This window comes from Vombatus ursinus, unplaced genomic scaffold (genome assembly GCF_900497805.2).
Source record: "Vombatus ursinus unplaced genomic scaffold, bare-nosed wombat genome assembly UNPS02014792.1, whole genome shotgun sequence".
Taxonomy (NCBI): domain Eukaryota; kingdom Metazoa; phylum Chordata; class Mammalia; order Diprotodontia; family Vombatidae; genus Vombatus; species Vombatus ursinus.
Window position 1 is genome coordinate 12902457 of NW_020954570.1, and position 24264 is coordinate 12926720.

General features: G+C 33.8%; 1 protein-coding gene across 1 annotated transcript in view; it reads right to left on the reverse strand.

The window, feature by feature from the left end:
- The window catches only part of KCNN2 (potassium calcium-activated channel subfamily N member 2), a 185642-nt gene that overhangs the window by 20190 nt on the left and 141188 nt on the right, over positions 1 to 24264 (reverse strand). The window contains exon 5 of the mRNA XM_027869198.1: positions 1736 to 1846. Coding sequence (XP_027724999.1) covers positions 1736 to 1846 — 111 coding nt within the window. The remainder of the gene's footprint in view (positions 1 to 1735; positions 1847 to 24264) is intronic.

Genomic DNA, 24264 nt, shown 5'->3' on the forward strand with positions numbered 1-24264 from the left:
AAGCTGATGCAGAATAAACATGGAATATCATACCGGCCTTTGCTAAATGCATTAGTAGGGCAGGTTTGAAAAGCATTTTGTATATGTTATCTTATAACATAGTGATTTTTTTTTTTGGCCAGTTCCAGTCATGACTTATAACCCCCAGGGTTCAGTATGTAACTCTGAAACAGAACAAAGCCAACTAACTCTTAAAACAGCATCATTATGATGTGTCTTATCCAACAATCTACAAACAATACATAATCTATACAGAATTTTTAAAAGTCAAATTTTACACTGTAGTTCAAGAAGAATGAAACAGGCCAAAGTATATAACCTTGTAATATTATTAATTACATAGTATGTTAAATTAATAGCAGGAGCATATGTAATGGAAAAGTCTCTGAGAAGTGAAAATAAATACCACACATAATGTAATAGAAATTTAGACTACACCAGTCCTAACCAATGAGGAACTTTTAAGACGAATAGGAATAAAAGATATCATCAAGGAAATGTATCATAGGAGGGGAAGATAAGGATGACTACTAAACAGTCAAAATGCTCCACTGGCATCTATACCATGTCAGGGAAAAGCAAGGAAAGCCTTTATTCAGTACATTGGATGGATCCCTTGTGGTGAACTTATGGTATAGAATGGACAAAAGCCATGAAGGACAGGTAGACATAGATGAGCTGTATCCTCCATTATTGTAAGAAACAATCTAATCAGTGAGATCAAAGCTCTGTTTGGGAATTTAAGTATGCTCAAGTAAAGTTCTTATTAAGAACTTAACTACCCTTGACACATCCACGACCAGCATTAATTCGCATGTATGTTTGTTTTCTGATTCTTGACATATTTTAAAAATCATGATTGACCTTTTAGAGAATTTTTGATTTGCACATTTCTTCCTTTACTTTAGCTTTACAATTTATTTAATTCCCTCACAGTACTTTGGGCATAATTCTCATGGCATAATTTATGCTGAGTTTGTAAATATGAATACATGTTCATGATATTTTATTTATCTCATTGGATATATAGTATTAGGCATTAAGGGAATAATAATAACAATAACGAGGTTTTCACACACATTGTGTGGCTCTGTCTTTGCTTGACTATGCAGTGAAATTCTGGAAGTAAAGGACTGAATTTATTTGTATATATCTATGTACATATATACACATGCACAAGTGCTAAGTGGAAGATTTTACTTTATTTCCCCTTAGCCTTGAAATAAAAATATCCATTGCCATTCACCATTGCAATTAATTAGTCTTGACACCTCAACTTCTTTGACCATGGAATATATTTTGAAATGACTGCCAACAGAAATAATTTAATCTAATAAAATATCAAGTGCTCTTGGTTACCAGTAACCAGTGCTGCTGGTTATAATAGAGAGAGAAAAAAAATCTCGAATAAAAATTCTATTATGTTCCTTACCAAAACTTTAGACATGGCAAACCTGAAGAATAATGGAAATGAGGGATGCTTGTCAATCATTAGTGTTGGTTTGGTTTATTTCTTTAGCGAATACCACATTTCTAAGTTGGAGAGTTCATTTTTCTCCAACCCAAATAATTTTATTTCCTTAAAATGTGATTTTTGAATCCAGAGAGAATATTACAAAGGATGTCATCTGATTTTAATGGCAACCTTCAAACTAAAAGTTATAGTATTTATGAAACATGGAAAGCACATTTTAAAAAGATAGCCTCTTTTCAGATATATGGAATATAGACTTACTCTTTTGGTTAGCTGGGTATCCATCATGAAATTATGCACGTGTTTTTCAGCTTTGGTAAGTTCTAATTTCCTGGCAACCACAGCTACCACCAGTGCAGTGCAACCAGCACCCTGCAGATGACAAGAGAGAACCCCAAGGAGTTACCATCGGGAGCATCACATGCAGCTTAAGATTCTTTACCTATGCAGAAAAATTGCATTGTAACAAGTACATTATTTGATAGATAGAAACATCATGTTGGTACAAGAATTAAATATGGTCATTAAGTATTGTGAAAGATGGAGAGAGTAAAGTTTGAGTAAGTAAATAACACACTATCAATTTGAAGTGGTTATTTATACATGACTTTTAAGGAATATAAAATGACACCTATAAATATTGCATTTCTACCATTGGAAGAAGATTCAGGTAGCTATATTTGCAAAGCATTAGAAGCAACTTACTGAAATTAAAGAAAATGTTAAGAAGAATAAATATATAGTGTTATTTCTCAGAATAATTATAAAAATAAGGGGAAAATTATCATGAACCCATTTAATGGAAATATGAATCAAAGAATCAATGATAGGCATTTTTCCTGGTAACGATTCAGCTTTGGACTGAATATTTATTATTTTGCATGGAAGTGAGTTCCATCTAGCTGGAATGAGGAAGGGTACATTATTAAATGGCTTTACATAATATAGTATGTGCTCAATAAACAATGGTACTGGGAAGGAAAGAACATTTTATTCCTGGAAAACTGGGGTACTATGTCTTTGGAAAATGATGTCCAATTTAAATATATTCAGAGGCATGTTAGAAGGCAGATAGGATTGGTTGAGTCATGGGTCACTCAGAAGTACAAGGATTTGTTTAGGTATCAGCTGAGCTGGGACAAGTGGTAGGAAAGGCAGACAGCTCTTTAGAGAGCAACATGCAGAAGGGTACAAGAAATAAGGACCTTTATTAATGTAACTTTTTATAAATGCCCATATTTTTAATATTAGACAATACTTTTCTCCATGGTACATATTTATTTTGTGATATCAAGATATATACACGTGTTACAGTGAAGGATCAACTCAAGTCCCTATTGGAATTTTCATGCTTTACCTATATCTCAAAAAGCCCATGAGCTTTGGACTTGAGCCACATTTTTGTGTTTTAAAGGAGAAGGTAAGTTTCACTCTCTTTAATGGCCCCAAGAACCTACTTCTGGTAATCTGAGTTTACACAGTTCATGTAAGGTTTCATGGGCATAAACAGGTATGTTAAGTATTATGGTCTGCACTCTGTGTTACAAGACCTGTATACATTGCTTCTTTCCAGTGTAATGATATGCTGGATTACGAGGAGAGTTCCCGGGTTCTACCTATAAACACAAAGTGGAACTGTGGCCCGATGAATCACAACATCATAGATTTAGGACCTGAAGACATCATATAATACTATTCCATCTCACAAATGAGGAAACTCAGGTTCGGAGAAATTGAGTGATTTGTCCTTAAGCAGACAACTACTTTTGGGTATCAAAGGTTTAGATTTCCACCCAGTTCTCCCTGACTCCAGGCCAGCATTCTATATACTACTCTCCTCTAAGGCTGCTTCCCATTGTACTAGACTACCCAAGGGAACATGAGTGTAATTATTTTGTGCTTTAGCTAGAGCATGATGCCAAACTGCTAAACTGTTTATTACAGCATGTCCCATTGCTCCTCCCACACACACCATTGCTGTGGTCCATTGGCCAGCAGTCGTGTTACACTGCCCCACCCCCAGTGAGTAACCTTGTCCTTCTTACCACTGATACCTCTGGTAAAAAAAAAAAAAAGCCCTATTAGTAATCAGTTACTCATTGGTTCAATTAGGCAGCTAGGTGGCCCAGTGGCTAGAGTATTGGGCTTGGAGTTGGGAAGAACCGAGTTAAAATGTAGCTTCAGGCATTTGCTAAGCTGGGTGGCACTGGGCAAATCACTTACCCTCTGTTAGCTTCAGTTTCTCAAATTGTAAAATGAGGATAATAATAGCGCCTATCTCTTGGTTGTTGTGAGGATCAAAAGCGATAATATTTGTAAAGTGCTTAGCATAGTGCTTAGCATGAGGGTGGGGAAACTGTGGCCTTGAGGTCCTCAAGTGCGGCCCTTTGACTGAATCCAAACTTCACAGACATTTGGTTACAGAATACCGAACAAATTGGTTCTGTGAAATTTGGATTCAGTCTAGGGGCCCACTTGAGGACCTAGAGGGCCACACGTGGCCTTGAGGCCGCAGGTTCCCCACCCCTGGACTAGCATATAATAGACTTGTTGCCTACCCTTCTTCTGTTCCCATTAAATAAGCATTCATTAAGTGCCCACTGCATGCAAAACATTGTGATAAGTACTAGGTGAAATTTTGGATATGAAATGGACCCTTTCTTTACGAAGCTTATGGGGGAAATGATTCAAAAGCAGATAATCATAATAGGCAATAATATGTAAAACTGCACCAAAGAGACACAAAATAAGGTGTTGTGTGAGGGCAAAGGGAAAAGGTTGTTGCTCATAGGAAGGATCAAAGAAAGCTTCATTGAAGAAGAGGCATTTGAGTTTGGCTTTAAATGATGGGTAGGAAATTCAACAGATCCAGTTGAGTAGAGAGGACATTTAGCAGAGGAATGAAGGCAAAGAATAGGTCAGTTTTGTTGGAATATGGTGAGTATTGTAGGAGTACTATTAGATAAGGCTAGAGAAGAGGGTAACAGATCATGGAGGGTAGCTCCAGCCTGAAGGGACTTGACTGCCGGCCCAAGGAGTTTGAACTTTTCTCATTAGACAAGAGGAAACCACTGAAGATGCCTGAACAGGCAAATGGTATAACTAGTGATATGAATTTTATTGCAATTTTACATCTTCAAAAATGTCAGCTATAGTCCAAAGTTAAAAAATAAAAACATCTTAGCCTTTGGAACATTACATTTCCTTTTTTAATTCCAAAATAATAAAGTAATTTTTTTTCTCCCTCCTCTCTAGCTAGCTCTTTCACAAATTCTTCTCTAACCTCCCTGCCACCCATACCAGAGACCCCATCCTGCAGGAAAATTCCCTTCTGGAACCTCAATTTTCAGACTGATGGCTTAAAACACTATTTTAGGAAAGTCCAACTATTTTGCTCTTCAATCCTTCTCTTTGGTCCCCTTCTCCACAGCCTTCTTGCCAACTGCCTTGTTTATGGACATATACGCACATTTTTTCAAACCACACCTTTTAGCTCTGGAACCAAGAACCATGGTCAAATCAATTCTGTCACTGTTCCTGGATGTCAATCTACTTCTCCAAAATCTCACTCACAATTCCTATAAAATTCCTACCCAAGTGCCCATCTCTGGTTACTCTTCCCTAATAAGTGTCATTTCTCCTATTAAAATATAAATTTCTAGTGTGTGCTTGGAACATCTTACATGCTTAATAAATGGTTGTTCCATTCACTCTTTCCTCCTTTTGCTAATCCATGTAGTTTGTTTCTATAATCATTTTTTTTAAAGTTAGGATAGTAAATCATAGAGAATTTGATTTTCATTTTAATTTGAATTAGGAAAAATTTTAATTTAGGCATAATGGGTCTCTGTTTTCTTATTTATAAAATAAAGCTTGTATTTAGAAAAGAAATCATCTGGACTAATATTTAAGTTCCCTTTCAGCTATGATCCATCAGAATGACCACACCATCGATGTGAATGCAATATTTACCTGAATGGAGCAGTTCAGGAAAAGGGAACCCACCCTCCCTAGCACTGTCTCCCCAGTCTCTTATTCTTTCAGCAACACAGACATGGCTGTGCAGTGACCATGAAGAGTATTATTTCTTTAATATGAGATTTCAGAAAGCTTGAAAGGTAATTTGTATTCAAAATTCTGTAAAGTTAATCAATAACATAAGAAAGGAAGAGAGCATGATTCCTTGATCATTAATCATTTAAGCTAGTAGACACTTTATGGATAATCCAGTACGGTCCATTCAGGAAACTAAGGCCCAAATTTAAGTAATGTGTTCAAAATGCTTCTGATTCACATTAAAAATTATTTTCCCTCCTATGATTTACCTTAGCTAATCATGGTTTGTTAGGGCTTTACACAGGCATATCCCAAGTTAATTGATGTCTATGGTAATTGATTTACCACAGAGATAATTTTTGGCAGTACATTCAAGAGATCATTTTACTCATGTTTATATCCCTTGTTTTGAAGATTACAACTGTATAAATAGTTATTATTTACAAATCCAACACAGCTTGCAGTAAAAAACAAAGGCATTCATATTCTATGGTATGGTTGGCATACTGCAATACAGTCCTATTCCAATGTCTCATTGGTGTGATGGTGACCCTGATTTCGCCAAAGATATTCTAATGGAGAACAAACAATAGCAGATCCTATATCAAGCTGGAAATATTTTGAGTATTAATCCAGTTGATAACTTAGCCTACCTAAGTTTGGAGAGACTCATCAGCACAAGGCTGGCTACAAGGTAACACACTTGTATGACAACAGTAACTCATAAAGACCTGATGAAACCATGGATCCTTGAAGTATTAAAGTATGACTAATGTCTATTCTACTAATCTTAAAGTAAAAAGGAAATGGAAAGATGGAAGTGACACCTATACATTTCTATTTGTATTAAACTATTTTCTTCATTTGTTGAGAATGATATTAAATAATAAAAAATTATAATAAAAATTAAAAAGCAAAAGACTTTCATTACTAGTTTTCAACATTATGTAACCATGATTAGAGTGAAGAAATAAAGAGAGAATGAGAAACTTACTAGGACAGGAGAGAAAAGAGAAGGTAGGAACAGAACCAAAAGGGTAATTTGCTGCTATCCTGTTGTCTTCTTTTCATATAATAGATTGGCTATCTAGAGTAAGACAATGTCTGGGCTGAAAAATTGAGGATTCTTTACATTGATCTGTTTTTCTGTTCACTCTCCTACTTTAGCTGTTGGAAAAAAAATTAATATTGCCTAAACACAGTTATAACTATGGGTTTAATTCTACTTGTTTAATGATCATATCTGTATGAATCACATGAATATTATCCACTAATCTCAGCAAGTAATATATATTAAGGAGAAGTATTAGTGATATTTTATTTTTAGTAAGTAAAGAATATAAAAATCAGGTGCTCTTCAGTAACTAGAGTTTCAGAAAGAATGATAGGTGTCCTACTTTTGATTAAAAAGAAGACAGGAAAAGGCTCTGAAAAGCCTACATCTACATATAGCAAAGATCTAAAAAAAGACACCAAATGGAATTGTGAAAAAGAAATCCAGAAGAAGTAACAATAAATACATTCATCTGGCCACGATTAAAAAAAGAGAGAGCTAGATGCCTAAAATTGCTGGGAAAGGCAACCTGTAAAGAAAGCCAGTAGAAGCACAGGTAAAGAGATTGGAAGCCAGCCAGTTTTGATCAAGAATTCTCTAGTGCAGCACGTCTTAAACTGTGAGTCACGATCCAATATTGGGCAGTGAAAAATTTGGCCACAGTAAAAAGTTTATGAACAGGCAACAATCAAAAATTAATTCAAAATCAAATTGTAATAATGTTTCTGGCAGCACTTGCCTGAGGTACATTGGGCAACTTCACTGCAGTCTTGGTTCTGAAACAAAGCATGTGCACTTTGTACTGTGCATGCGCTCAGGCCGTGCAATACCAACAAACTCTGGAATGGAAAAAGTTTAAGAAGCCCTACTCTAATAGTAACCCAAGTGGGCATCACTCTGTTCCTGGAGGACCAGAAGCTTGTGGAGCTCTGAAAGGGAAGCTCTAGAGGACTTGAAAGTCAACAGTGCTCTGATTATGGATGCTTCCAGGAGGCCAGAGGCCAGTAGCAATGTGAGTGGAGACATTCTATGGAGGACTAAAAATGAAGTGTTCTAATTTTAGGATTCAAGAGTCCTAAAAGCTACAGTACTTTGACTTGAGATAATGAGGGGAGGAGGTAGCCTGCAAGAAATCAAAATTAGGACCAAAAAAGAACTTAGCCCCCCATCAACAAGTATAGAATGGGCCAGAATCTGGCACAGTCCCAAACCAGGAAATGAGACTGAAGATATGAATAGAAGACACCAAACACAATAACAAAAGACTTTGGGTCAAAAGATGCACAAGAGGTAAACACAAAAGAAGAAAGTAGCTCAATGTAGTAAAGCCATGGGGTGGTGAGTAGGGTGAATGACCTACCAACAAGGAGTACAAGAGTATCTGAATGAAATAAAAAAAGATATTTTTTAAAATGACATAATATCATAAGATGATATGACATGGAGGTTTAGGCTGTGTCTGTGTGGACAAAATCAAGTGGAGATTTGAGAGAATTAACACAGCAGTAAACTGTTTTGCAAAATGTTTCAATCTGCCTCCCACAAACTTGCTATGTGAACTTGCATAAGGGAACTTATCCAGAAAATTTCAGGACCCCAGTTTCCTTATTTGCAAGATGATGACTTGAACTAGATTTGCTGATGCTTGAGCTCTAAGGTCCTCTCCAGTTCTAACATTTTATTTTTATATGAGAAAGAGACACATATATTCCAATACAGAAAAAAAGGTAAAAAATTGAAAATTAAAAAAAAACTGGGCTTTTGGGCTTGAATTAATGAGACTTACTACTGCATGTAGTAAGACAGCTTGCCAAAGTAGATGATTGTCAGTTTTGGCCAATTGTAGTAACCAAAAAGGACAATTAAGTATATTTAATTTACTAAGTAAAGAATGCCAAGAATACTAAAAAAAAAATGAAATTAGAGTTCCAGAGGAAAAAAGATGGAAGGCAAATAAAGAACAGAAAGGTGAAAACCTTACCCAAGTAGTTGACTCCCTGAAAATTAAAATGGAACAAAAGAACTCAATAACTTCAGAAGGCAAAAAGAAACATTAGAACAAAATTAAAGAAAAAAAAATGGAAGAAATGTATGGTATATACTATCAGAAACAAGTGATCTTGAAAAGAAAAAAAACAAAAGTGAATTTCAAAATAACTGGACTCCTTGAAAGCCACAACCAGACAAAAAACTTGGGCAATACATTTTTAAAAAATCACAAATGAAAATTACCCAGCTCTATTAGAATCATAAGACAAAGTAAAAATAGAAAGAATACACTAATCACCTCGTGAAAGACATCTCAAATTAAGAACTCCTAGGAATGTCATATCCAAAATCCAGAGCTTTCAGATACCTCAAATCACAACATAATGCCACCACAACATAAATACCATGATGAACTTTTGAACTTGAGCTAAATGAAAACAGAGTGCTCTTGGAAAAACCGAGATTTAGAATGTTATCATGAGTGACTATAAATCCAAATTTGATTTGGTCAAAATTTGACCTGAAATCAAAATCTTAAGGTGGTCTCATTTACAGTGAGATATGTTCTCTTATTAGGGTAATTGTGGCAAATCAGAACTTTATGCAAATTGTATTTGTTATTTGGCATTAGTGAAATAGGCTGGAAAATGCATGGATCAGGAAAACCTGAGTTAAAATCCAGTCTCAGAAATAACTCAGTTTCCTAATCTGTAAGGGGGATAAATCATAGGACCCACCTCCCAAGGTTGTTGTGAGCATCAAATAATTGTAAAGTACTTAGTAGAATGTCTGGCACATAATAAGCATTATATAAATGCTGGTAAGCACTATATAAATGTTGGTCTTGAATGAAATCAGTTTAGAATGCCAAAAATGATAAAATGAATGATTTTCTGTGGAAGATAATTTGAAAATGCATTTGACTGAATTGATATTATCTGACTGGGAATTAGTTTTATTTCAGATTTTAAATATATGAAATTTTTTTCTTATATTGTGAAATTTGGGAAATGATTTTATCAGAAATGCTGTTAGAAAAATAACTTCTTTTTTAATCTGGATGCTGTTAGGTTATGAATTGAATTTTTAAAAGAGTAGAAAAATGTTTGAAAACAAAATAGTTAATGGGAGTGTATTTGTTTTAAAGTGGATAATAAAGAATTACTTTTATATAATTACATCTGAGACTATTTGCCTATCACTTATGAAAATTATGAAATTATATCTGTTAAAAATAGTATATGTTGAAGTTACATGCTTGAACCAACTTTGTAACAATAGGGAGCAGCTAGGTGGAGCACTGGATAGAACACTGGACCTGGAGTCAGGAAGATCTGAGTTAAAATCCTGCCTCATACACTGAACTAGCTGTATGACCCTGGGCAAGTCACTTAACCCCTATTTGCCTCAATTCCTCATCTGAAAAAATGGGGACACACTAGAGACAGAAATGGCAAATCATTCCAGTATCTTTGCTAAGAAAATTCCATGGACAAAATCCATTACAGTCAGACACGACTAAAAAAACGAGAAGAAATAACAATAGACAATAAATTAAAAGATTCCTTTTTGCCTAGAGATAAATAGGCAATACAGATAGCACAAAGTGGTCAGAATTTCTCTGCAGTCTTGAGTCAACTATCATGTATTCATTGTATATGTGAACGTACAAAATATCACAGTGATAGAATGCCAAGATTAGTTTTTTTGTCTGTGTTTGTTTCTTATTTTAAAGAGTTCACTGGGAGTAGTAAGCCTCAGTGTTTCATTTTAACACATCTTTTCTTCCAGTCCTTTATATATGAAGACACTTATGTGATGATGATGAATTAGCATCCTTATGGAAGGACTTTGTTTTGCTGTATTAAGCAAAAGAAGGGAAAAGTGGTTACAAGGTAGTGGGTCAGTGTGATCTCAGTAAGGGTTCTATAATCCAGAAAAATATCATCAATACAATCTTGAGCACTGTTGTGACAGGCTAAATATATAAAAAGACATAAAAAACTAGTGTTTTATTCAAACATTTTGTACAACTAATGCTAAAATATTTGAAATTAAATTTCCTTTTCTTTAAAACATAATAAATTTAAAAGGGAATCTGTGGCATTCAATTGATAAACAGAGGACAACACCAAGAAATGAAAAGAAAGCTACTCTTGGAGCTCATTTAAATACATTTCATGTATTTAAAATCTGAAATAAAACTTATTCCCAGTCAGATAATATCAATTCAGTCAAATGCATTTTCAAATTATCTTCCACAGAAAATCATTCATTTTATCATTTTTGGCATTCTAAACTGATTTCATTCAAGACCAACATTTATATAGTGCTTACCAGCATTTATATAGTGCTTATTATGTGCCAGACATTCTACTAAGTAGTTTACAATTATTTGATGCTCACAACAACCTTGGGAGGTGGGTCCTATGATTTATCCCCCTTACAGATTAGGAAACTGAGTTATTTCTGAGACTGGATTTTAACTCAGGTTTTCCTGATCCATGCATTTTCCTCACATCCTAACCCTAAGGTAGCACACAGAGATCTTATAAAATAAGTCTTTTGTAAGATCAGAGTTTAGGTTGGCTTAGACACCATATATGTTCAGTTCATATATAATAAGGGCTACAAAATGTTGCGAGCAATTAGGGTTAAAGTACCACAGTCACTATCACACAAGACTTAGTAACAACTATAGGAAAGGAGAAAAAAATCTTGAAATGAAATATTCTAAAATTCAAAATGTAAATTATTATAATGAAGTGACCTTAAAAACTCAGTATAATTTTCAGGTGAAAATGCACTTTTAATTGAATAGGGGACTTTTAAGTACAACACATACATGGGGTGTTCACTCACATAATAGTAACTCTCAAATGGAGTGTATGAACACCTATTTGTGCTGTAGTGTCTCCCTCTCACTTTAGTTGGCTTTTACAGAGGAAGATTTAGGTTCCCGGAAAAAATTCACCCTAACCTCGTTGGGGGAGGAGAAATGTACTTCCTCAAATCACCAATTTAGCTCTCAAGACCCTTGATGTATGTTTCTATTACATAAACAAGCCACACACAATGATGCCAGTTTTAGATCGTAAATATAACCATTTACTTAGAAATAAGGCAAAGGAAATAACAACATCGCAGACATTTGTATATTAAAGCAAACATAGGAATAATAAACACAGCAAAATCTACATATCATCTTGGTTCACACTTACCCACAAATGTACTCACCATCTGTGGGACAGAGTGGGCACACAAAGTTGGAAGGGAAACATGAATGAGGAAACCCCATATGCTTAATTTAATTCAGAATCCCAGACTTCAGACTTCGATGTCATTGGTCAATTCATTAACGTTTGCCCACACCAAACTGCTTTCTGCAGCTGGTTGTATTCTAATCCTCACTGTTTTTTGTTTGTTTGTTTGTTTGTTTTAAAGCTAATCCCTTTCTTCTCTTTTTTAACCACCAAAGCATGGAAAACACTTAAATTCACAATCAGGACATTAAACAATGTTACAGTATTAAATGACAAACAGAGTCAGAGAACTACAAAGTTCATCAGGCTGGCTCCCCTGGGAAATGCAAACAAATACAGCCAGATCTTCACCAGCATAATCCAATCTTAAGAGTAAACAAAGCTCAAAACAAAATTGTTCATATTTCTGTGCAATATAGAAAATTCCGGTCAGTTCTTCAGTCATCAAATTACTGTCATCCATTTAGATCTCAATATTTCTTTCTATTCGTGAAAGGAACTAAAAAATATGCCATTCCCTTCTCTGCTTATCCTCCTTAAACAAGAAAGGTGAGCAAAGAACAGGGGGCATTTCTGAAAGGTTTCACTTCTCTCAGACTATTTAGGTAGGGCAGAAGGGCAAGTAATTAAGCTCCCATTCATTGTGCTCCAGTCAGGATCTTGGAACTGAAGTTTCTGGTCAGCTGACAACTTCTGCTGCCACTTCTCAGGCAGCTCCAATAGATCTGGTTTGTCCTTTCTGGCCCCTGCTGAGTCTTCCATCTCCTGCCCATTCTGGACCGCTCCTATGAGACTTCTTCAACCCTTTCACTGTGCTTTCAATAGCTTATACCAGAACTTCTTCAGTGACTCACCTTTTGCTTATGAGGTAAGACTCTCCATATATCCTCGGTGACAACAGTCTTTTAAAAAATTATCCCTTAGTCTCTAAATATTTTTATGTTTTTTCATTTCGTGAATCTACCTTCTTGAAACAGTTGCATATAAATAGATAAGGGACCCCAATGTTCTACATTATTATTTAGTACTTCTCAAAGTGGTGTTCTTACAGTCTGTGTCTTTGAAGACTACTTTTTCACAATCAAATTTTGTAAGATTTTATTAATAAACAAAAGATCTCTGCCTTTTTTTCTGCCTTTTTAAACCATTAGATTTCATACACACCAAAAAGGCTTCATCCTAATCCTTTAGAAGCTGATTTAAGACTTCAAATTTTTGCCAAGTTCATTTTCTGACCCAAATTGCTCATGTAATTCTTTGAAAATTGTTTCTTCTTACATGGATTTTAGCTATTTTAATAAATCAAAGTTCTTTTCCTATTCCTTTAAGGCGTCAAATTGTTCACTTATGAAAGAGGCAATACCATTCAAGGTTGTTGTGAGGAAAACATGAGATAATATTTGTAAAGCACTTTGCAAACATTATATATTATGCTAGTTATTATTATTGTTTTAGGAGGGATAGCAATCATAATCTCAGACAATGGAAAAATAAAAATAGTTATAGTATAAAGACATAACCACGCAAACTACATTTAAAAGGCATAATAGATAATGAAAAATATCAGTACTTACTATATAACTATGCTGAATGGCAAAGCATCTAATTAGTTAAAAGAAATGTAAAATGAATTAGAGATAAGAATAAAGAATAAACACAATGTAACTGGGGAAAATACCAAAAGATAATAAATAAGAATGAAGTTAAAAACTTGAATAAAATAATAGAAATGTTGTTTAAAGCACTGTTTATGGCACTTTCATAAGAATTGACTATGTAGGGGCAGCTAGGTGGCACAGTGGATAGAGCACTGGCCCAGAAGTCAGGAGGACCTGAGTTCAAATCCGGCCTCAGACCCAACACTTGACACGTACTAGCTGTGTGACCTTGGGCAAGTCACTTAACCCTGACTGCCTCACTTAAAAAAAAAAAGAATTGACTATGCTCTTGAACATCAAAATATCATAAACAGAATTTGAAAAGCAGGCATTGAATACGTCCTTTACTGATGATGGCACAATAAAAATTATTATTTTTTTTAAAAAGGGCATTTCAAGAAAGGATTCAAATTTTGATGGGGATGAAATAATTTAATCCTAACAAAATGATGAGTCATAGAACAAATCATGTAAACAATGGATAATTTTATCAATGAAATGAACAATCAAAACTTTTGGGATTCAGCCAAAGTAGTCCTTTGAAGAAAATTTATATCTCTAAGCACTTTCATTAACAAAGATAGAAAGACCAGATGAAAAAAAGTCAAATGAGAATATATATCCATATATATGATATATTATATATAATACAAATATACATATATAATATATAAAGCATACATAATATATAAAACCTAGCAAGTAAACACTAAAAACAGAAATACCAAAAATCAAAGATGAGATTAAGAAAATTGAAAGCAAAATCAATACTGAACTGGTAAATAAAACTAGGATCTTGAGTTCTTTTTTTCTTTAGAACCAATTAAGAAAATAATATAATATTAGCTAGTAAGATTTTGGAACAGAAGAAAGAAAATCAAATTACCAAATCAGAAATGAGAAGAAAAATCACAACAAATGAAAAAGCAAAGGAAATTATTAGAAAATATTTTTGCCCAATTACATACCAACATAAACAGATAATAGATAGTACATGAAATTAGAAAATATTTACAAAAACAGTTAACAAAAGAAATCAAGAATTTTTAAAAGTTGTTTTACTTCATTAAATATTTCCCAATTATATATATGTATAATATGTAATTCAACAATCATTTAAAAAATTTTTGAGTTGCAAATTCTCTCCCTCTCTGCCTCCTTTCCCTATTCTCTCTATTAGAAGGCAAGCAATTTGATGTCAATTATATATGTGAAGTCATGAAAAATATATTTCCATATTAACCATGTTGAAAACAGAAAGTAAAATAATAAAAATAAAGAAAGTAAAAAAAGTATGCTTCAATTTGCATTCAGAGATCATCAGTTCTCTCTGGAGGTGTATAGCATTTTTCATCATGGATCCTTTGCAATTGTCTTGGATTACTGTCTTGATCAGAGTAGCCAAATCTTTCACAATTGATCATCCTTACAATATTGCTGTTACTGTGAAAAATGTTCTCCTAGTTCTGCTCACTTCAGTTTGTATCAGTTCATCTATGTCTTCCCAGGTTTTTCTGAAACAATTCTGTTTGTCATTTGTTATAGCCCAAGAGTATTCCATCACAATCATATTTGTTCAGCCGTTCCCCAACTGATGGGAATCCCCATGATTTCTACCACAAAATGAGCTGCTAAATTTTTTTTTTTTTACAAATAGATATTTCTCACTTTTCTTTCATCTCTTTAAAATACAGACCTAGTAGTAGTACTGTTGGGTATGCACAGTTTTATACCCATTTGGATATAATTCCAAATTGTTCTCCAGAATGGTTGGACTAGTTCACAACTCCACCAACAGTGCATTACTGTCACTAATTTTTCCAAATCCCCTCCAGCATTTGTCAGTTTCCTTTTCTATTGTATTAGTCTATCTGATAGGTATGAGGTGGTATCTTAGAGTTGTTTTAATTTGCATTTCTCTAATCAGTAATGTTTTAGAGCATTTTTCATGTCACTATTAATAGCTTTGATTTATTCTTCTGAAGACTGTCTGCTCATATCCTTTGACCATTTATCAACTGGGGAATAGCTCTTATTTTTATAACTTTGGCTCAGTTCACTATATATTTGAGAAATGAGGCCTTTATCAGACAAACTTGCTGTAGAAACCTCCCCCAACTCCACTTTCCTGTTTTCCCTCTAATTTTGGCTGCATTAGTTTTGTTTGTGCAAAAGCCTTTTAATTTCAAATAATCAAAATGACCTACTTTACTTCCCATAAGCCTCTCTATTTCTTGTTTAATCATAAACTCTTCCTTTATCCATAGATCTGACAGGTACACCTTTCCATTTTCCCCTAATTTACTTATGATATCACCCTTCATGTCTAAATTATGTACCTATTTTGACGTGACATAGTTTCTGCCAAACTGCTTTCTAGTTTTCCCAACAATTTTTGTCAAATAGTAAGTTCTTATCCCAAAAGCTTGAATCTTTATGCTTATCAAACACTAGATGATTATGATCATGAGCTACTATGTATTATGTATTTAATTAATTCCACTGATCAGCCACTCTACTTCTTATCCAGTACCAGATGTTTCTGATGATTATAATCTTGTAATACAGTTTGAGATCTGGTACTACTAGGCCACTTTCCTTTACATTTTTTTTTCACCAAGTCCCTTGATATTCTTTAGCTTTTACTCTTCCAGATGAATTTTGTTACTATTTTTTCTAGCTCTATGAAATAATTTTTTGGTAGTCTGATTTATATAGCACTGGATAAGTAAATCAAATTAGGTAGAATTATCATTCTATTATATTGGCTCAGCCTACCCTTGATTTCTCCAATTGTTTAAATCTGTCTTTATTTGTCTGAAGTGTTTTATAATCATGTCCATAAATCCCTGGGTTTATCCTGGCAGATAGACTCCCAAGTATTTTATATTGTATGCAGTTATTTTAAATGGAATTTATCTTTCTATTTCTTCCTCCAGGTTTTTTTGGTAGTATATAGAAATGCTGATGGTTTAGGTGGGTATATTTTATATCGTACAACTTTGCCAAAGTTATTAATTTTCTCTAGGATTCTCTAAGTATATCATCATATCCTCTACAAAGAGTGATATTTTTGTTTCTTCATTGCCAATTTTTATTCCTTCAATTTCTCCTTCTTGTCTTACTGCTAACATTTCTGGTACAATATTGAGTAGTAGGGGTGATAATGCACATCCTTGCTTAACTCTTCCTGATCTTATTGGGAAGGCTTCTAACTTATCGTCATTACAGATAATACTTGCTCTTCATTTTAGATAGACACTATTTATCATTTTAAGAAAGGCTACATTGATTCTTATGCTTTCTAGTGTTTTTCATAGAAATAGGTATAGAATTTTGTCAAAGGCTTTTTCTGTATCTCTTGAGATAATCATGATTTCTGTTGGTTTTGCTATTGATATTGTCAGTTATGCCAATAGTTTTCCCAATATTGAACCAGCCCTGAATTTCTGGTATAAATCCCACCTAGTCACAGTGTATGATTTTTGTGATATTTTGCTGTAATCTATTCGCTAATATTTTATTTAAACTTTTTGCAAAAATATTTGCTAAGGAAATTGGTCTATGCTTTTCTTTCTCTGTTTTTACTCTCCCTGGTTTAGTTATCAAAACCATAGTTAGCAGGAATTTAGTAGAACTCTTTCTTTACCTATTTTTTTCAAAGAGATTATATAGTACTTAAATTAATTGTTCCTTAAATGTTTTATAAAATTCACTTGCAAATACATTTGATCCTGGGGATTTTTTTTTAGGGAGTTCATTTATGGCTTAATGTTTTCTTTTTCTAAGATAGGGTTATTTAAGTATTCTATTTCTTCTGTTAATCTGGGCAACTCATGTTTTTGTAAATATTCATCCATTTCACTAAGATTGCCAGTTTCACTGGCATATAATCAGGCAAATAACTCCTAATAATTGCTTTAATTTCATCTTCATTGGTGGTGAATTCAACCTTTTCATTTTTGAAACTGGTAATTTGGTTTTCTTCTTTCTTTTTTTTTTAATCAAATTAACCAATGATTTATCTGTTTTATTGGGTTTTTCATAAAACCATCTCCTAGTTTTACTTATTAGTTCAATGTTTTTTTTTTTAACTTTAAATTTCACTAATCTTTCCTTTGATTTTCAGGATTTCCATTTTGGTATTTAATTGGGAATTTTTAATTTTTTTTCCTAACTGCGTGCCCAATTCATTGATCTGTGTTCTCTCTCTCTCTCTCTCTCTCTCTCTCTCTCTCTCTCTCCCCCCCTTCATCGATGTACACAATTAGAGATATAAACTTTCTCCCAAGAATTGCTTTAGCTGTATTCTACAAATTTTGGAATGTTTTCTCATTGTCATTCTATTTAATGAAATCACAAATTATTTCTATAATTTGTTCTTTGACTCATTCATTAGGCTTAGCGTGTTTACTTTCTAATTAGCTTTTAATCTATGCTTCTATGCTCTTTAATTAAATGTAATTTTTATTGCATTATGGTCTGGAAAGGGTCCATTTCATATTTCTGCTTTTCTGCATTTGTTTGTGAGATTTTTATGCCCTAATACATGGTCAGTTTCTGTGAAGGAGCCATATATAGCAGAGAAAAAAGTGTACTCCTTTCTATTCCCATTCAGTTTTCTCCAGAGATCTATCATATCTAACTTTTCCAAGCTTCTATTCACTTCCTTGAAGAAGTCAAGAATTTAAATAAAGAAAATGAACAGGAGAAAAATGAACTCCCAAAAGACAAAGCAAATAAACAAACCCAGGACTAGATTAATTTAAAAGTAAATTATATTAAACACTCAAAATTAATTCCAACATTACATATTTGTTTGGAAAAAAATAAACAAAGTAGGGAGTCTATCAAATTCTTTTTATGTGGTCATGTTACTTAAAAGAGGGAGAGACAAAGCAGAGAAGGAAAACTATAGGCTGATATCTTTAACAATTAGGGACATGATAATATTGAACAAAATATTATCAATGAGGTTACTGAAGCATTTTGAAAAAAATTATACACTATGACAAGGTTGTATTTATATTACCAATGCAAGGTTGGTTAGGAAAACTATAAAAGTATAATACAATATTAATAACAAAAGCAATACAATCATGATTATGTCAATAGACGTAGAGAAGGCTTTTTTTTTTTACAAAATTTTACACATTTATTTTTTTTTAAAAAAAACCTTACAAAGCATAAGAACAAACTGGGCTTTTGATAATATGACTGGTAAGTGGTGTATATCTAAAACCAAAAGCTAGCATTACAGGTAAGGGAGAAACATGCAAGCCATCCTAATAAAATCAGCAGTAAAGCTATGATATTTATTATCACCACTATTATTTTTTATAACTGGTATAATATTATGTTAGCTTTAGCAATAAAACAGGAATTTAAGAAATTCACAAGACAAGCAAAGAGCAAACAAAATTTTCACTTTGCAGACAATATGATGATCTACTTAGAAAACTTGAAAAAAATTGAAACAAATAACTTCAGCAAAGTAGAATCATATAAAATAAGCTCACATAAATTATCATCCTTTCCTTATATTATCCATAAACGCCAATAAGAAGAGATAGGAAAATTATGTTCAAGGTAAGTACAAGATATTTAAAATATCTTGGGTCTACTGACCAAGATGCATACAGGAATGGTATGACAAAAGAAAAAAATATTACAGAAATAAAGACAAACAATTAGAGAGATATTATTTGCCTATGTTTGGACCATGTTAATATATGTCAATATTCATGAATTAATCTACCTAATCAGTGCCATATCAATCAACACTAAAGGATTTCTTTGTAGAGGTAGGAGAAAACTAATAAAATTCATCATTTCCTCCTAGGCTGCTTTCTTGAACTTAATGATCTCCAGAAACTCTTCATTCTGTAAGATGAAATCAACTATGAAACTCACTCCTCCTCAGCATCCCTTACCCCTGGAGTCCCTTTCTTCGTCTGACTGGTGAGGATGGAAAGCGGACATTGAAGACTTCTTCTCAGGACTTCATCACCTCCCCCTACCCATGACTTTCAGCTTCTTTCAGTGTGTTGTCTTCCTTCATTAGATTGTGTTCTCCTTGACAGCAGGGACTATCTTATGTCTTTCTTTGTATCCCTTGTCCTTAGCACTGGGCCTTTCATGGGAGGTGCTTAATAGATGTTTATTGACTCTGACTCTGACTCATCTGGAGCAACAAATGGTCAAGAATCTCAAGGGAAATAATGAGAGTTAAAAAAAAAACCTAGCAAAAAGGGGCACCTATCAATACTCTCAAAGCTATTAGATACTAGTTTTTAAAAAATAGAAAAGTTAATCATAGAAGATACTGGAGTGTGAGATCTAGAAACAAATGAACATAGCTGCATAGCATTTGATAAACACAAAGGACCCAATTGTTGGGGTAAGGACCTACCACTTGATAAAAGTTCTAGGAAAAGTAGAAAGAAGTCTGGAAGAAATTTGATTTAAACCACCACTCATACTATATTCTATAATAAGATCTAAATAGATATTTGATTTAGATATAAAAAGCTATATCATAAATAAATTAGGACATATATGGTGACATACACTGTAGTCCCAGCTACAGGGGAGATTGAGGCTAGTGGCTCTCTTGACTTCAGGAATCCTGAGTTGCAGTGGGCTATGCAGATCAGGTGTGTGAATGTTCAGGGGACCACCAAGTTAGCTAGGAAATGACAAACTAGCCCACGTTGGAAATGGAGCGATCTATAGGCAATTTATTCAAATGTATAAGAACAGGATCACTTCCCTAAAGGATATGGAGAAGCAGTTTTCGGGAGAAAAAAAATCCAAACTATCGAAAATATGAAAAATGCTCTGAAAAATTAAAAGAGAATGCAAAATAAAACAACTCTGAGGTTCCATATTATATCTATCAGATTAGAAAAAAAATGATAAAAAAAAGAAAATGACAATTGGAGGAACCATGGGGAGACACATGAATTAATGTGCTATTGGACTTGTGAATTGGTCCAAGAATTCTGGAAAGCAATGTAGAACTATACCCCAAAAGTCATATTCACTTTTACACTAAAATACCACTAGTCAGCCTATACCATAAGGTGATCAAAGAAAGAGGGGAAGGACCCATACATACATGAATATTCATAGCCGAACTTTTTTGTTGTTGCAGTAGAATTGATGACTAAGGGGGGATGTTGTAAGAGTATGAGAGTGATAATGATAATGATGTACTGTCTCTATCCCTGCCCTCCCCCCCAAAAAAGGTAAAAAAAGAAAAGAGTGTCAGTGAAACTTTTTTTTTATCAGTGCACAGAAAAAAATTTAGAGGGAGACACAGACAAACCAGCCAAATTTTGGAACTAACCTGCTTAGTACCTTATATACTTAAAAAAACCAAGCTATATGTAGAAGAGTTTTGTGGTTTTATACATAATTCTTATTTGTCTGTTCTTTATGTATAGAAATGTTCAAGTTTATTGATGTTTGTCTGGTAGAAAATTTTAAGAATAATTTAAATCTGAGAGATCTGAGGGTAATAGTTTTGGCAGGATGAGTTGAATACCTGCTTTCCCTTGGTAGATAATCAGGACTAAGATACTTTTGGAAGGATATTAAAATCCTAATTATAAAAGAAAATACTGGCCAAAAGCATCATTTGGAGTCAGTTATTGTGCATTCATTGGTTCTATTCTTTCCTTGTCCTTTTTCTTCATCTTGACAAAACTTGTTGAAATTATTATTATTATTATTTTTTTTGGTGAGGCAATTGGGGTTAAGTGACTTGCCCAGAATCACACAGTTAGTGAGTGTTATGTGTCTGAGGTCGGATATCAACTCAGGTCCTCCTGACTCCAGGGCTGGTGCTCTATCCACTGTGCCACCTAGAGGCCCCTCATTGAAATGATTGTTGAAATGATTTTGAAGTGTGTTGAAGCACCCACCATAACATGATTTTGAGTTAATTTGATACCCATATTGTTTTTTCTTTTTCTTTTCTTTCTCTTTTCTTTTTCTCTTCCTTCCTTCCTTCCTTCCTTCCTTCCTTCCTTCTTCCTTCCTTTTTTCTTCACTTTCACCCAAGCCATTGCTAAGAAACTCTGGCTTTGGGGCCAGAGTATGAGACTAATAACCAACAGTGCAAATAAACAAAACTATGAAAACTCCAAGCTTTTCACTTTTTTCTAGAATACCATTCAATGTATCTTTAATCAAATTTCAAAAAATTAGCATATTTCACTATTTTTCATGTTCCTAAAAAAGATATGTTCAACATGTGGTCAAACCAGAAAGTTTTCTTGGATGAAAATAAATTCTTGTCAATATGATAATGGTTGTAATTCAATAATGTCATAATACTGTTGTCTACTCCAGCATAATTTTAATCTGTGGTGTGGATCAGAAAAAATGTACAAGATTTTACAATAAAAATTTATGGGGTCTAAGGTTTTCTGTTTCTTTAGTCAACAGAGATGCAGTTTAGATTGCCATAGGCTACTCAATGAAATTAAATTGCTGTGTGATGTTAGCCACTTGGGAAAGACTTCCTTAACCAAAGTGAGAAAACATATTCTGATTATTTCGCACTACATTTACATTGTTAGGACAAGACTATGGTTAACTTAGATTAGCTGTATCAAAAGACTACTGTGCCTGTCTATACTTATGGAAACCAGAGAAAAGGCATGGCATTTCCATGGGCCTGAAGCATGAAGCATTTTGACTTGGATTTTGTGTGATTTTTTTTAGGATTTTTTTCTCCTCTTCAAAAGCATTAGAAAATTTCAGTATATTGTACTCAAACCAAATTGAACAGACAAATGTAAGCAAAGAGAGTATGCTATATTTAGTGACCCTTGTATGGGCTGTTAAATTAGACTCTAGTTCCTTTCTGTAGTGTAGAAAACTTTTCTTTTATTCCAGCATGGAAACTGTGAGCCCTACTAGTCACCCAAGAGGGTGGTCATTTTGCCACAATCTCTTATATACGCTACTTAAAATATTCAAAGCAGAAACAAAGAAGTACTTTGTATAACATGATTATACTGGTCTATTATGAAATTTCCAAAAATCATAGTGAAAGGCTAACATAGCCTCAATGTGCAGTGATCAAAGATTCAAATCTATAAGTGGATCAGGAAATCCATTTGCTAAAACTCTATGGAAAGCTAATGTTTTTTCCTTTGAGAAAGGGTACCCAACAAAGTAGAAAATACAATCATTTTTTTTTTCTCTTTAAGAGAGCATTTGGGCAAAGATCAATAGAAGAAACATAAGTGATTTTGTTATTGGAAAATACTACAGACAAAAATAGGAAATAAATATGGAGTTATAAAATGAATAACCAGCCTAGCACAGATTATAAGATAGCAGTGATAGAGGACTTGGGCTATAGAAGCATTTTCTGGAGCCCTCATAATAGTGTCAGGAGTGCTAAAGTTCAGCATGAGTTAAAGATGGTGAGGAAAGCAGACAACAAAAATGGTAAAGTCTCTTCTCTGCTTCTTTCTCTCCCTCTCCTCCCCCCTTCCCAGTCAAGGAGAATGACCTTTGTATGGGAAGGAACAAAACAAAATAGTCAAATAGCCAATAAGGAGCTGTAACCCAAGATAAGTAAAAGATAATTTTTAAAAAGCACTTAGTCGCTCTTGATGAATTAAAATCATTTGACCAATGTGAACTAAATCATAACTGGAAAAACTGACAGATTAGGATATAATTGCTGAGCACCTGTCAGTAATATTTGAAAGATAATGGAGAACAGGAGACACATGGATTTAATGGAGAAGGTTAAATGTCTCTTGGTTCCTTGGAAAATTCTAGAAGTGATTGTAAAAGAGATAATGAACATTTAGAAAAGGAAGAGGTGATTACAAAATGATTATTGCTTCATCACAAAAAAATAGGTCATAGAAGACTGACCTTATTTCCTTTTATAACAAGGTTACTAAACTGTTAGTTCAGGGGGATGCTATAGACAAAGTTTTCCTAGATTTCAGCAAAGCATTTGATCAAGTATTTCATGATATGCTTACAGAAAAGATAGAAATGTGGTCTAGATGATAGCATAATTATATAGAACTTGTAGACTCCTCAAAGAGTTGACAATGACAATTCAATTTAACTTGGTTATTGTTCAGTTGCTTCAGTCATGTCTGACTCTTTGTGACTCCATTTGGGGTTTTCTTGGTGAAAATACTGGAGTGATTTGCCATCTGCTTTTTCCATTTATTTAATAGATAAGAAAACTGAAGCAAATAGGGTTAAGTGACTTGCCCAGGGTCACACAGCTAGTAAAATTCTGAGGCCACATTTGAACTCAGGTCTTCCTGGTATTCTATCCACTGCCCCGCCTACTTGCCCTGTCTACTTGGTAGGCGGTCTCTAATGGAGTACCTTAAGGATTTATCCTCACTCTATCCTTTTTTCCATTTTTATCAAAATCTTGGATAAAAGAATAGATAGCATGACTATAAAATTTACAGATAACACAAAGCTGGGAAGCATTGTAGATTACAAAGTCAGGATCCACAAAGATGTTGACATTAGGGTGAATTTAATAAGATTAAATTCAATAGTAATAAATGCAAAATTTTATATTTGAGTTTAAAACATCAACTACATATGGAAGAGAGATGGTTAGAGGGCAGTTTGCCTGGAAAAGATCTGGGAGTCAAGAATGTGAAATAAGAACCTCTCTTTCATACACATATATGTACATATACATATACGTATGTATGTATGAATGTATGTATCATCCCTTTGTACTCTGCCCTGGTCAAACTG